The 14,656-nt window shown below is 43.5% G+C and overlaps 1 protein-coding gene across 7 annotated transcripts in view; it reads left to right on the forward strand.

Annotated features, from left to right (window-relative positions):
- The window catches only part of CADPS2 (calcium dependent secretion activator 2), a 343,854-nt gene that overhangs the window by 137,248 nt on the left and 191,950 nt on the right, over positions 1-14,656 (forward strand). For all 7 annotated transcript variants that reach the window (XM_083399351.1, XM_083399353.1, XM_083399352.1 and 4 more), the window contains exon 6: positions 7,674-7,795. In XM_083399351.1, the coding sequence (XP_083255477.1) occupies positions 7,674-7,795 (122 nt within the window). The remainder of the gene's footprint in view (positions 1-7,673; positions 7,796-14,656) is intronic.

Here is a 14,656-nt window from a genome sequence, read left to right on the forward strand (position 1 = left end):
GTTAAGAACTTATTTCGTTCTGGAGGTCCATTTTTAACCTGAAAGAGCCTGTTCTTAACCTGAGGTACCATTTTAACTAATGGGGCCTCCCACCGCCACTGTGCGATTTCTGTTCTCATCCTGAGGCAAAGTTCTTAACCCAAGGTACTATTTCTGGGTTAGCGGAGTCTGTAACCTGAAGCGTCTGTAACCTGAAGTGTCTGTAACCTGAGGTACCACTGTACAATAATCTATTAAACATAAAAAGCTTCCCTAAACAGGGCTGCCTTCAGATGTCTTCTAAAAGCCTGGTAGTTGTTCTCTTTGACATCTGGTGGGAGGGCGTTCCGCAGGGCAGGCGCCACTACCGAGAAGGCCCTCTTCCTGGTTCCCTGTAACTTGGCTTCTCGCAGCGAGGGAACCGCCAGAAGGCCCTCCACGCTGGATCTCAGTGTCCGGGCAGAATGATGGAGGTGGAGACGCTCTTTCAGGTATATCTTCATAAACACATCTTTCCTTGTTTTCCTCTTCTGGCCCAGTACATCAGGACATGTTCAAAAAGAGCAGCAGGTATAACTTTACCACTTGAGGCTACAGGTAGATCATAAAGGTGTACCAGTGGGAAACAAGCACCTTAGGGTGAATGGTAGGCTAAAAACCCCCTCTTTCTCTGATCATGCAGGGGTCCATAGATATGATTGCTTTGCTGAGTGTTTCCCATTGCTTCCTGCATGTGTGGCAACCCCACATCATTCTCCTGCACAGGTGGAGGGCAGGAGAATTTCCTTGTAACCACACTGTGCTTTGGAAGTCCTTGGAACATTTCTGAAGTGCAGTTCAGACCCCCCCCCCCTCCTCCTGAAGCACAGTACAGTGGTTTCTTGGTTCTCAAGCTTAATCCATTCCGGAAGTCCTTTCCAAAACCAAAGCATTCCAAAACCAAGGCATCTGTTCCCATAGAAAGTAATGCAAAATGGATTAATCTGCTCCAAACTTTTAAAAACAACCCCTAAAACAGCAATTTAACATGAATTTTACTATCTAATGAGACCATTGATCCATAAAATGAAAGCAATAATCAATGTAGTGTACTGTAAAATAAATAAGGCAGTATTGTAGATGATAAAAATTAAAAATTCTTACCTACACTGATGATAGTCATTGTTTGGATGGGGGGCTTTTATCCCTTTCTGCAGTCACACAATCAAATCAATCAGTAGCTGAACTGGGTTCCACGCAGCCACAAAAACAAATAAACCGAAAAAGCCTCAAAGACACAAAATAAATAGCAAAAACAAAAGTGCCAAACTTAATCTGTTCCGGAAGTCCGGTTGACTTCCGAAATGTTCGAAAACCAAGGCACAGCTTTTGATTGGTGCAGGCGCCCCGGAAACAATAGCCGACAACCACATCAGACATCCGGCTTCCGGAAAAAGTTCAAAAATCAAAACACTTACTTCTGGGTTTTTGGCGTTTGAGTACCAAGGTGTTTGAGAACCAAGACACCACTGTATTGTCCTGACCTCTTACGCTGCCCTTTGGACGTATGCCAAGGTTAGAGAACGTTTTTGCTGCTATGCAATCTTTTCACCAAACGGGAAGGTTTGCTCTCTCCCATTTCTCACCGCCACAACCCCTGGGCCATTTCAGCATGAAAAGCAATTCAGATATTCTGTCTGTGAATAGCTAGGGTCTGAAGTGTTCCCCTCCTGGAAGCTTGCTAATTCTACATTGTGTACAGAATTACGCTCTAATTCAGCCAATTGTCTGTTCCCAGTTCACCAATACGGCCACTTAAGAGATTTCGGAATAGGAACTTGAGCAGCCTTAAGTGTAAACTCCTTCACTTCCCTGGCAAAGTACTACAAGCACTACATTCAATTTGTGATGATAATAAGACAGCGTCAGCACAAAAGTTCTCTCCTCACATTCTTCCCTTAGGTTTGAGGAGAATACCGTAACACCGGATTTTCACTTTTTGAAATATGGCCACCCTACCCAAGTGTCTAAAATAATCAGGGCGGAGGAGGCCGAACATGGCACAGCTTTTGAGTGGTCTGCTGCTGCTGCTGCTGCTGAGGGGAAGGGGTTAAAGTAGCTCCCTGCTGGGCTTAGGAAGAAAAAGTATAGAATGTGGCAGTGGGATTTAGCCATAAGTGATAGCCATTGCCTCTTATCACAGTGTTGATAAGGTTTTTGCTTTGTTTTTGGTAAATAGGTCTTGTGGGACATAATCTTTTAAAGGAAACACAAGCCTTTCTGCAGCATCCCTGTATTAATTTGCAGAGAGGGATCTACTTTTACCATTCATCAATCCAATATATATATATATATATATATATATATATATATATATATATATATAAATAATTTACCATAGTTTTCCTTGTATTGGACGAGGTTTTTTGACACAAAAATCATATCAAAAAACTGGGGTCGTCCAATACATGGATAGTGGCATGGCGGGAGATGCTGCTGGGTGTGGGGAGTGATCTGGGGGCGCTGGCTGGCGGTGCACAGCTTCTCCTGATGCCGCAGTGAGTGGGGAGTGATCTGGGGGTGCTGGCTGGATGGAGCGCAACTTCCTTCGATGCTGCTGCATGAGGGAAACACTCCCTATCTGCGTGCAGGGAAAGATCTAGGGAGTTTTTCCTGCCCCCGGCTACTTTGGGCCATCTCCCCTCATTTTCTTAAAATTGAGTCCCCCAAAATTGGGGGGGGGGGTGTCTAATACACGGGGGCATCTAATAGACGGGAAAGTACGGTATATCAGAGTGTCAGAAGTTGCTAGGTAGAGTGTATCAAAACTGCTGTCCTATCAGGGATTAAGTTCTGATGGGCACCATGGTAATGTTTCATAAGGAGACGGCATTGTTATTTCCCAGACATTCCCACCGCAGATGGCAGCATCATTGCAAGGGGGCATGGGGCGATAGCTTCACAAGCTGGCTGTGTTATGAGAGGATTTTGTTTACTGCCCTTTGAATCAAAATTGTTTAAAGCGGCTGTAGGGGTAGCTTTTCCATAATTACGAGCTTTGGTTTCTGAATTGAGAGAGGCAACACAAAAACCGCCTGTAAGCCAAGAAGAGCATAGTGGGGTTTTGGTTTGTTTTTGTATCTTAGGACTATCAAAATCTTTCTTTTGTTAATAAGGAAGAATGGTTTAGGAGACAAATGCTCGCTCTAATTAAAAGGGGAGAAATGATCATAATGTAGCTTTGTTGTGTGAAGAGAAAGCCAGAAGTCCTTTAGAAATAGGATCCTTCTGCTAGATTTTCATTTTTGCTACAAATGTGAATGTACATAGTCTTATTAAGTCGGTGTTCCCCAAACCTTTGCTACCTAGACTGTATTATTTAGTACTCTGGAATAAAATGGAAGACATGCTTCAGTTCACACCCAGAGAAACATAAAATATGTCAATTTGCTTCCAGAACAATATGCTAAGATCTTCCATGCAACTGCCCCTTTGGGCAGGTTTTTGGATAATGGTGATGCTTCTGAGACCCCCTCCTTCACTGTTTCTGGGGATAGCGTGGACTCTGGGCCTATTTCCACTTGTCTACTTCTGCACATGTTGACTATTACGTATCCTGTCAACACCATTTTATCTGTGTGTTTTGCTTAACCAGTTTTAAGTTGTCCTAAATACGTGTGTGTGTGTGTGTGTGTGTGTGTGTGTTTAACAAAATTGAAATCTTTGTGCAGTAGTGTTTAAATGAAAAGTGAAGTCATTTAAAAAAATTAATAAATCTGCTTTTCTGGTCAGTATTCTTTTAGCACTGTATTTTTTAAAATTGGGGGTAGGCAATACAGTGGAACCTTAGTTTTTGAACGTAATCTGTGACTGAAGAACGTTCGACTTCCGAAACATTCAAAAACCGAGGCGCAATGGGCGGTTGGCAAATCGCATTGAGAAAAATGAAAAACACACAGCGGAAGCCATTAGACTTCCAAGGAGCGTTCGAAAACGGAAGCAATTACTTCCGGGATTTCGGCGTTCGAAAAATCTGAGATGCTCAAAAACTGAGGCTCCCCTGTATTTTAGTTCTAAAATGCATTCACCTGCCTCAGAAAAACAAGTTAAGTAATTATGTAAAATAGCCAATTGGGAGTGCTCTAGTGAATATTGTAGACTCTAGTTTTAAAATTGTGTCCTCAGAACTATCTTCTCTGTTCCTGCGTGGCACCTTGTCCATGTAATTCCAGACTGGTTAAGTAGTATTGGGAGTTGTCTAATCCAATGATCTTTCCAAAACTGGCAGGGCATAGTTCATCCTATTTATTCATGTGAACTGAAGCTGATAGCAGCTTTATCTGCAGTAAATGAGCTAAAATGTCTGTGAAGTTTCCCGCAAAACTGTGAGTAAGATGTAACTTGTTCCCTCGAGAGAGAAAGAGAGAGAAAATTGTCTTAGATGTTTTGTTTGTTCTTTTCTTCCAATTTCTTAGATGTCAGACCGTAACAATGATGTGCCACTTTCCACTCTGGGAAACGCATATGCAAGTTGGCCCACTCAACATGCACATTTCTGTTAAAAAGAAGCGGGGGTGGGGAGGGGGGGAGGAGGAGAAGCTTTGTCCGAATAACATCAGACACTTGTTAGGCTTCGGAGAAGAGCATGTGATGGAAAATCACATGCATAGCCAGGTATTAGTTAGCAGTTGCTACTCCGGAAAAAGACAAGCTATTTAATTCAGGAGGCCGCTTGGCTCTTCAGCACTGGGAACTGCTGTAGCAAATGCAAAAGCAGAGCCCCCCAATTCTTACATCCATCCAGAGGCAGACCTACAGTAGAGTAGTGAAACTGGAGCTTTGGGCAGTTGGGCTAAGAGTCCACTTTGCACCTAGCCCATTTTGTGGTGGTGCATTTTGCGGTTCATGTTGTTCTTCCACCATACTACTGAAGCCTTTTCGCAGAGCGAATGCATGAAAAGGCAAATACAGTGGTACCTCGGGTTACATACGCTTCAGGTTACATACGGTTCAGGTTACAGACTCCACTAACCCAGAAATAGTACCTCAGGTTAAGAACTTTGCTTCAGGATGAGAACAGAAATTGTGCTCTTGTAGCGCGGCAGCAGCAGGAGGCCCCATTAGCTAAAGAGGTGCTTCAGGTTAAGAACAGTTTCAGGTTAAGAACGGACCTCCAGAATGAATTAAGTACTTAACTTGAGGTACCACTGTAGTTCTTCCTTTCTGTGAGCAGTGCCATTTTGGTTTTTGGCTACTGTACCTTATTCAATCCCAAAATTGAAAACAAGCCTTAAAGGAAAATCTGGTGTTGGGCGCAAAGTATCACAGAGGTAAGTTGAAGTGGAGTGAAAATGCCTACCAAAGTTTTGGGTTCTTGATTCAAGCTAAGACACTAAGACGGTGTTTCCCAAACTTGGGCCTTCAGCTGTTTTTGGACTACAACTCCCATCATCCCAAGCTAGCAGGACCAGTGGTCAGGGATGATGGGAATTGTAGTCCAAAAAAACAGCTGGCGTGAAGGGTTTCCCAAACCTGGGTCTAACACATAAGATTTTGGGTGGGTTGAGGTTCTGGTTAGTTCTTACCTTAATATGTAAGGTATTTTTGACTGAGGAAAAAGCCTCGACTGAAAAAGCATGGCTTTTTCTCCAGTAAAAAGAAGCAAAACCAAAAACAAGCTCTAGGCCACCTCATATTAAGGCGGGGTAGCCAACAAAGTGCTCCTTAGATGTTCTGGACCATAACTCCCATCAGCCCCAGTCAGCATTGCTAGTGGTCAAGAATGCTGGGAATTGTAGTGAAAACAAACTGTAGCCTACCTCTGTATTAAGGTAAGAATGAAGAATACTTGCACCCTGCACAAAAATGCCCTAGAATTTCATCCCCTCAAATATTCACCAAATATTTCCCCCACTTTCAGTGGAGGTTGAATGGTCCTGCAAAAATATGGAGGGATATTCAAGTCCGGGCTCGGTATGATTAATCAAAAACTTCATGGAAGCAAATCTTCCCAAAACCAATAGGGATTATACAGATGCCATAGTCCCTAGGTTTAATTTGCTTTTGACATTGACTTAATTAGTTTCAGTCTTGCTTTGCTGGTAAAACAAGTCCTTGTTGTGAATGACTTCTAGTTGAAAGTAGCTGGTGTGGTCTTAGGGTAATGACTGTATCTCAGTGATACACGCTAAAATAAAATTAAACATGGCAATATCCGCATAAGTTTGTGTCAAGCACTCAACCTCTTCACTGGTAGCAGGCTGGATCCAAAGATGTTCCCTTGGGTACTTTGACACATTTCTATCGATAAACTTGTATATCGTAAGAGGTTCTTCATGTGCACCCATTCATATCCCTGAAGTTCATTAACAGCACAAGTATTTCTCAGAACCTTAGTGTTAAGTCTAACTAGTTTTTCAATTTTTTATTCAAGGACATCACTGGTGTTGAAGGATTGCATCAAGTTATGAAAAGGGAGATTAGCTTCAAAACTTCACATTTTTTTAATCCACTCCTAAAATGTTTTTGAGCAACAACATGGGCACAATTGATAAACTAGTTTTTCTTGTTAAAGGTGAACTGCACACTCAGAGCAACCCACTATGGAAGCCATAAAGTGTTTTTTATATATTAAATTGCCTTTTGGCTTTAGATCTTGAAACTCTATTGTTGTGCTTTGTGTTTTTCTGCACAAGTGCTATAGAGTTTGCATCTTAAAATGGAAAATACTTGCTTTGTCCTAGTTTGGTAGCTTAAAAGCACTTTGCACAAAAGAAGTTCAGAATACAATTTTGTATGTTCGCTGCACTGTTCAATAATATAACAACTTCAGGGTGTTGTTGGTGTTCTCTTTTGCATACCACTAGATTAAAGGTAAAGGTAAAGGTCCAGTCGTGACCGACTCTGGGGTTGCAGCGCTCATCTCGCTTTATTGGCCAAGGGAGCCAGCGTACAGCTTCCGGGTCATGTGGCCAGCATGACTCTGGCGAACCAGAGCAGCACACGAAACACTGTTTACCTTCCCGCTGGAGCGGTAGCTATTTATCTACTTGCACTTTGACGTGCTTTCGAACTGCTAGGTTGGCAGGAGCAGGGACCGAGCAACGGGAGCTCATGGGGATTCGAACCGCCGACCTTCTGATCGGCAAGTCCTAGGCTCTGTGGTTTTACTCACAGCACCACCCGCGTCCCAACGTATCAACCACGAAGGGACTCGAACCCTCAATCTTCTGATCCGAAGTCAGATGCCTTATCCATTAGGCCACGCGGTCACCACTAGATTACATTAGATTAAATGCATTTTTCAGGATTGTAGACATAGCCTTGATCTTCAGATCCTTGCATCCACCAAACAGATATTCTTGTGCTATCGGTGTTCACAGTTCTGATCAATCGTTGGATTGGGCTTCATCCTAGAAGGATAACTGTCATACCGTACCTGATAGGCATCAAGTGCGGACCCAGTCTGGTACAGATCACAGTACACACAACCACGTATGCTGTGTATGTTTGTTGCTGCTGTTTTATTCCAGAGCACCGCTTAGAGTGTAGGATTATCTGCACACATAGGCCTGCTTCTCGATGCCCGATGTATAAAGTTAGCATTTTTACAGACCCATCCTTTTTTATCCTTTATGATAATGTGGTTTACATGTGTACTGCTTTTGTTTTGAACGGTTGATGTTCATTTGCTGTGTCTTGTTTTCCTTGTTCAGATTGTTATAGCAGAAGTCCAAGGCTTGAAGTCACTTGCTCCCAACCGCATTGTTTACTGCACGATGGAAGTGGAGGGAGGAGAGAAACTCCAGACAGATCAAGCCGAAGCATCGAGACCACAGTAAGTGTTGCACCGGGATGGTTATTCACAAGAAATGTGTGCTCCACATGGTGGGGAAACTGTGCCCCAAAGTAGGCACCATCTTTTTTAAAAAGAGTCAAAATAGAAGCTTGGTTGGTTTTACTGATGTTTTATGGGGCCAGGCAACCTGCTACTTTAGTAGTAACTACAGTCAAACGTACAGTCAATGACAAACCTAGACAGCATCTTAAAAAGCAGAGACATCACCTTGCCAACAAAGGTTCGTATAGTAAAAGCTATGGTTTTCCCAGTAATCATGTATGGAAGTGAGAGCTGGACCATAAAGAAGGCTGATCGCCGAAGAATTGATGCTTTTGAATTATGGTTCTGGAGGAGACTCTTGAGTCTCGCATGGACTGCAAGAAGATCAAACCTCTCCATTCTTAAGGAAATCAGCCCTGAGTGCTCACTGAAAGGACAGATCATGAAGCTAAGGTTCCAATACTTTGGCCACCTCATGAGAAGAGAAGACTCCCTGGAAAAGACCCTGATGTTGGGAAAGATGGAGGGCACAAGGAGAAGGGGACAACAGAGGACAAGATGGTGTTCTTGAAGCTACCAGCATGAGTTTGACCAAGCTGCGGGAGGCAGTGGAAGACAGGAGTGCCTGGCGTGCTCTGGTCCATGGGGTCACAAAGAGTCGGACACGACTAAACAACTAAACAACAACACAGTCAAACGTATATCACAAGCTTGGGAAGGGGACAGCGGTAGAGCATCTGCATTGTCATGTCCAGTCCCTGATATCTCTACGTAGGAATCGGGAGTGTCCTCTTTGTGATTCAAGGACCCGCCACCGGCTTGGGGATAAGAAAGACACATGGACACAGTATATTAGGTTAATGGGCTAAAAAAGGCCACAACTTTATTGATTACAGCATATGAGAGGTATTGGCTTAGGCATTGCATAAAACAACAGAGCGTGACTCCACCCGCTCAGGGAGGGGTGAGTCTAACAAGGGTTAACCACCAGTGGGAGGAGCCTGTTGATGCAAATACAACTGAAAGCTCCCCCTGATGTCACCGGGGGTCGTGCCATGGACCCAGCCACCAGCAAGGGCATCAGACAGGATCCACAACTGCCGGATTCCTTTAACAGAATACCCATAAAGTGAAGGGGTAGGCGATGGCCACACCCTGCCCTCCAATACACAAACATATTCCAATGCCTAACCGCCACCCGAGCCAAAAGAGGCTCACCGCCAATACTCTCACAGCTGCAACCGATCTCTAAGGCTTCTGATGATGTCAGCCAGCCAAATATCATTGCCAAGATCCGAAAGGTGAACACCGTCATCTCGAAACAAAGACAACTCGCTGAACCGGATGTCAGCATGCAGAATCACATGGCCATACATATAGCGCAATTTGCGTGCCACCACACCATTTAAGAGTTTCCTGGATTTTTCAATGGCCACAGGGCTATGGGAGCCTTGCCAAACCCTTCTCTTCAGAAGGTTGGACCGTCGAAAACCAGCAGTGGAATGAAAGGGAAGTGCTGCCACGGCCACATTTGAGCGGCAAAACCCCACCCCAAGCCTCCATCTGATTGGTTGGCTACGTGGGGGCGTGGCATGGCAGCCAGGTCAGCTGGGCAGGGGCTGGAACGCCCCCTGCCAACACGGGAAACGGCTCCTGCTCACAACTCCTCCCCTCTGTAAGGAGGAGAGGCTTTCTATAACCCTGGAGAGCTGCTATGAGCCAGTACTGAGAGAATACTGAGCTAAAAGGACCATCAGCCCAACTCTGTGTAAGGCAGCTTCCTATGTTCTCACTCGCCATCCTGTCTGAATGTTGAAATGTTTCAGAAGTTGTTCTCGGGGTACCACCACCAGAGACAATCTGAATGGCGAAAGGGACGGGGCTAACTTGCGTATTGTACAGTTAATCAGTGCAAATTTTTCATGTTTTCCGCTGACCAGTGATGCTGCGGTTATCGCTCCATTACCTTTAGTTTGGAATCTTACCTTAAACGAATTCAGACCAGAGTCAAGCTTTATACTCTGATTAAGATTCTTGTCCATTAGAGGATAACATGTGAAGCCAAAAGTTTTTTTATTAAGATTTGATAACCAAGGCACTATTTGGTTACAAGAGAGAATAGGTTTGCAGTCTAATCAATCAATCAATTTCTTTATTCGACCGATAGTCAGAAATAAAACATTACACAATGATTATAGTCTATAACATCATGGGGGTACATAATTAAGGTAGGGCCACAGTACTACACCTCTCACAGATAACCCACATCAAGGCATTCAATTATACGCTTCCGACACTTGAGTGCCAGGAAAAGGAATTTAGCCACTGACAAAGTTGTTTTCCCAGAAGACTTATTTAGCAGATACGCTGTCTGCTTTCCTCTTTGTCGGGAACTGAGCTGGGGTAAGTATGGAGTTATAAGATACTGTCTTAACTCGTTGTAGGTGGGACAGCTCAGTAAAATGTGCTCTGTGGATTCTACCTCACCCAATGCACAGTGGCATAATCTCTGGTCATATGGGACTCCTCCATATCTTCCCTTCAGAACCGCCGAGTCAAGAACATTCAGCCTAGCCGCAGTAAATAGTCTGCGGTATTCCACATAGTGGATATCCGCCAGGTAGCGAGCTGGAGCAGCCCGATACAACTGCTCCCCCAGAAACAACCCAGGTTTCACACGGGCTATGTCCTCCTGTCTGGCAATATCGTTTGCAGTCTAATAATATGTTTGCACTCAGTGTGTTTACAGTATGTGTGAACAGTGCAACTGATGTTTCTCCAGTCTAAAAAACCCCCTCTGATATAAATGTTTTTCTAAATTCAAGATGCGCCTTTTCTAGGTTAGCAGGAGGGTGAACTGGGGAGGTACAGCATGTGCAACCAGTTTATAATTAACGCTCTATAATCAGTCCTGACAAAGCCTACTTATCCGCTGAACATCTTCTAATTGTACGATCCACTTATTCCAGGTAATATTTGGAGAGTACAATCAGCAAAAGGACTTGAGGATGCCACCTATCATTTGAAGTAGAAAAGTTGGCGTACGGGTAGATAATGAAGTGTTTATTTGGTTGATGTGATTGACCTCTGGGTTGCGCAATTTTCTTCAGAGGCCTCTCTCAGCTGTTAAAATGTCATCCAGGGCCTTTTGCAAATGTGTTTTAAGAAAGACCGATAAAAGTTTTTCCTTCTCCCTAATGGGCCCTGTAAAACAATTGGAAAATTGTAGTCAACAAGCTCCCAGACGACAGCCACAAAGCAGGCACTTGTTCAAAACAAACACAAAAACCCCTTAGGAAGTTTTCTAAGCACATAGATAGGATAATGGAGCACTGTATTAAAATTACTGTAGACGGAAACTTTATTCAAATGTTTCAGAAACAGCTTTTTCCAGTTTTATTTTTTTATGTCGATTTTATTAAAGGTTTTTTTTTAACATATTAAACAATAATATCCAAACTCATTTATGAAAGAATAGTACAAATGAAAATATCAAGAGAATCAGAAAAAATAAGAGGAAAAAACAGAAAAGAAAGAGAAAAAAAACAAAAGAAATGGAGATTAAAGAACAGTACTTCCCCAACCCTTTCTGTCAATTGTTAGTACGACCATTCTTTATATTATTTAATATAAACCCACCAATAAATGTTTCTGGCTGTAATTAAAATTTCAGGTTTTGGTGCTGCTCTGCTAAATGGTATTTTTTCCCTTCTGGGTCCAACCTTCCTCTTTCATCACTCAAAAAGTTCAAAATGGCTTCTCATCAATTAATTTAACATATTTCCAGATTGTATTACTCCTGATCTTGTGACAAGCTTCTCTCTTTCCTCCCCCTCCTTTTTTATTTATCTTTTTTTTAAAAAAGAGTTTCACCAAATCTGAGTAATATAGTCCATATTTCATTGCCTGTTAAATCATATGTCCCCATCCTGAATTTCTGTGTCTCCTACATTTTAGATGTCTTCTAGCACTTCGGCTTGTCCTTCTTTATCACAGTATTCTCTACTCTTACTGAAGGAGGTCTTGCTCAGCTGCTCTCAGAGGTCCTTAGAAGCAAAGATTCCAAAGAATTGAACTTGGAAACTTCTGCATGTGGTGCTCATAAGCTCTTCCCTTGAGTGGGAGGCCTCTTGTTTTATGCAGGTTATCCACGCCTCTGTGATTACTTTCCGTTTAGTGGCAACTGAAGTGTCAAGTGAGGGACAGGTTGCCTCTGTTAATATAACTGGAGAGCAGCATTCGGGAAAATAGTACAGGAACAGCTGAATGTTGAAATGTTCAAAATGGCTTCGGAAAGCTAATATAAATTATAACCTTTTTCAACACAATGGCTGCATTCCCTTTGGGGCAGACTAATGGTGGGGAGAAGCAAAATTAGGCAGATAAATAAATGTGAATTTTAGCTTTCTACGTTAGGCTAGTTTTTACACCCAGTGCCTGCAGGCATCAAGATGCCCTCAGATGCAACCATAGCTAGGGGGTCACAGACTGTACATTTGTTGTTTGTTATATGTTTGTGTGTAAGAGAGTGTATTGGTGAGCGAAGTCAGAGTGCTGTGATTGATAAGCAAGTTGTTTGGATAGCTGACAATAGGAATCGCTGGAGTCCTAAAGAGCTGTTGTTTCCTTTTCTACTTTTGTGCACTTTCCCTGCTTGTCTTATTTTCTAGTCCTTGAAATCTCCGTAGTTTGTTCTTTCTTTCCCCCCTAGCAACCAGGATGCATCTTTCCTGCAGTTTGCTCATCTGAGATCAGGTAGTCCCTAGAAATTACTTTCTGCAAATACTACGACACAGTACGTGTGGGTGGATGTTAAAGAATCCCTTCTCCCTGCAAAATGAAAATACGAAAAGTCTGCAATGATGCGTAGGCAAGTCCTGTTCTGCAGGAGCTAAAAACTGAGTATGTCTACTCAGAAATAATTATCTCCATGTTTAATGAGGCTTAACACAGGTAACTGGGCAGAGGATGGCAAACTAGATTTTGGTTTAGGGCTGGCACTGGGGGAAAACAGTTTTCTTCTCCCTTTAAGCATTGTATGGCAGGCAGAAATTCAACAGATTATGCCTTTTCTAGCAGGGAAATACAATTATGGAAAAGCTTTGCCAAGATTGTACAGCTGTTTAGTTTTATGCCGCCATAGAATTCTAGGCTTTTGTGGTATATGTTTAAAAGTCACTCCCTAAGCAGCGCACAAGAAGCAAGGCAAAGAGTTTGAAGGCACACAGAGTCAAGGGAGGAGAATAGCTGATACAGCCAAAACACAAGAATCAGATTGCAAAAATACCTAGAACAAGTCCAAGTGAATTGGTGAACAGAAATAAAAGGAGCCCATTTTTAGGCCACGTTTTCTTCAAAACATGGCCTGAAATTTCTTCTTCCACATTTTCATTCATCCAAGAGTGTCAATGACTGCAGCCATGTTCAGCCTATCACTGAAGAACGTCTGGCCAAGGAACTACACATGAAGGTCCCATCTGGTAGAGAGCAGAGAGAGAGATAAATGAGGGGGGAGAACAAGAGGAGGATGACAGGAGGAGAGAAGGCGGAGGGAGCCAAACGAGGGTGACAGAGCAAAAAGAGGTGGGTGATAAACGATAGAGTTGGAGTAGGGAAGTGACTCACTGATCGCAACGTTTCTCATAATCTGGAGTGCAGAACATTGCAGTTTCTCCATGGGCGACACTGTCCACCACTGCCATGAGCAGCCATATTGTTTGAGCCATCAGACCAAGCCAGTATGACCAATGGACAAGGATTATGGAGTTGTACTCTCAACAGAAATTGGCTATCCACAGTATAAAACAGTATTAACAAAATAAAAGCCAAAAGATAGATTAAGCACTGTTAAGTTCATATACACAATCTCCACACCAGAGGTGCCCTCTTCTCCAGAGGATCGAGGGGGCCCGTGTGCAATGTCATGCGATGTCCTGATGTCACACGTAGTGACCTCTGAACATTGAGGGGGACTTCCCCCCTCAAAAGTTCAGGGGGAGCCGCCGTGCCTCAGCCTGCAGGAGCCAGCCCCCTTGCTCCACACACCCACGACTCTCAATCTTTCACTCTATTCAACTCATTAAAATGCACGTATACAATGCCCATGGATGCACGTATAAAATGCACATATAAATGCCCATGGTTGCAACTCCATTCTGAACGTTACTCGGGCTGGAGGTGGGGCAAGGCAGGTGGAAATAGCCTCTTAGTTGCCATATGAAGGTGTTTCAGTGTAATTTTTACCATGATGTAATTGGGACGCAGGTGGCGCTGTGGGTTAAACCACAGAGCCTAGGGCCACAGCGGTTCGAATCCCCGCGACGGGGTGAGCTCCCGTTGCTCTGTCCCTGCTCCTGCCAACCTAGCAGTTTGGAAGCACGTTAAAGTGCAAGTAGATAAATAGGTACCACTCCGGCGGGAAGGTAAACGGCGTTTCCGTGCGCTGCTCTGGTTCGCCAAAAGTGGCTTAGTCATGCTGGCCACATGACCTGGAAGCTGTACGCCGGTTCCCTCAGCCAGTAAAGCAAGATGAGCGCTGGAACCCCAGAGTCGTTCATGACTGGACCTAATGGTCAGGGGTCCCTTTACCTTTAATCTGGAGAATAATCAGAGGCATCAGTGATGTACTGATAAGCGCCAAGTGTTAGAAGATCATGTATACAAAGTAAAGCATCACCAGCTGCTTTACTTGCCATTTCCAGTGCAAAGGGATTTTTATCACAAATGTTAGAAATCAGATCCTCTTCACGTTAAGAACATTTCTCTACATTTCTCTAATGGTTATTCCCTGCTGGGAGTCTGATGGATGACACACGAGTAGGGAAGCGATCCAATTAATCAATTAAAATGTCTTGAATC

This window comes from Podarcis tiliguerta (genome assembly GCF_965153285.1).
Source record: "Podarcis tiliguerta genome assembly, chromosome: 10".
Taxonomy (NCBI): domain Eukaryota; kingdom Metazoa; phylum Chordata; class Lepidosauria; order Squamata; family Lacertidae; genus Podarcis; species Podarcis tiliguerta.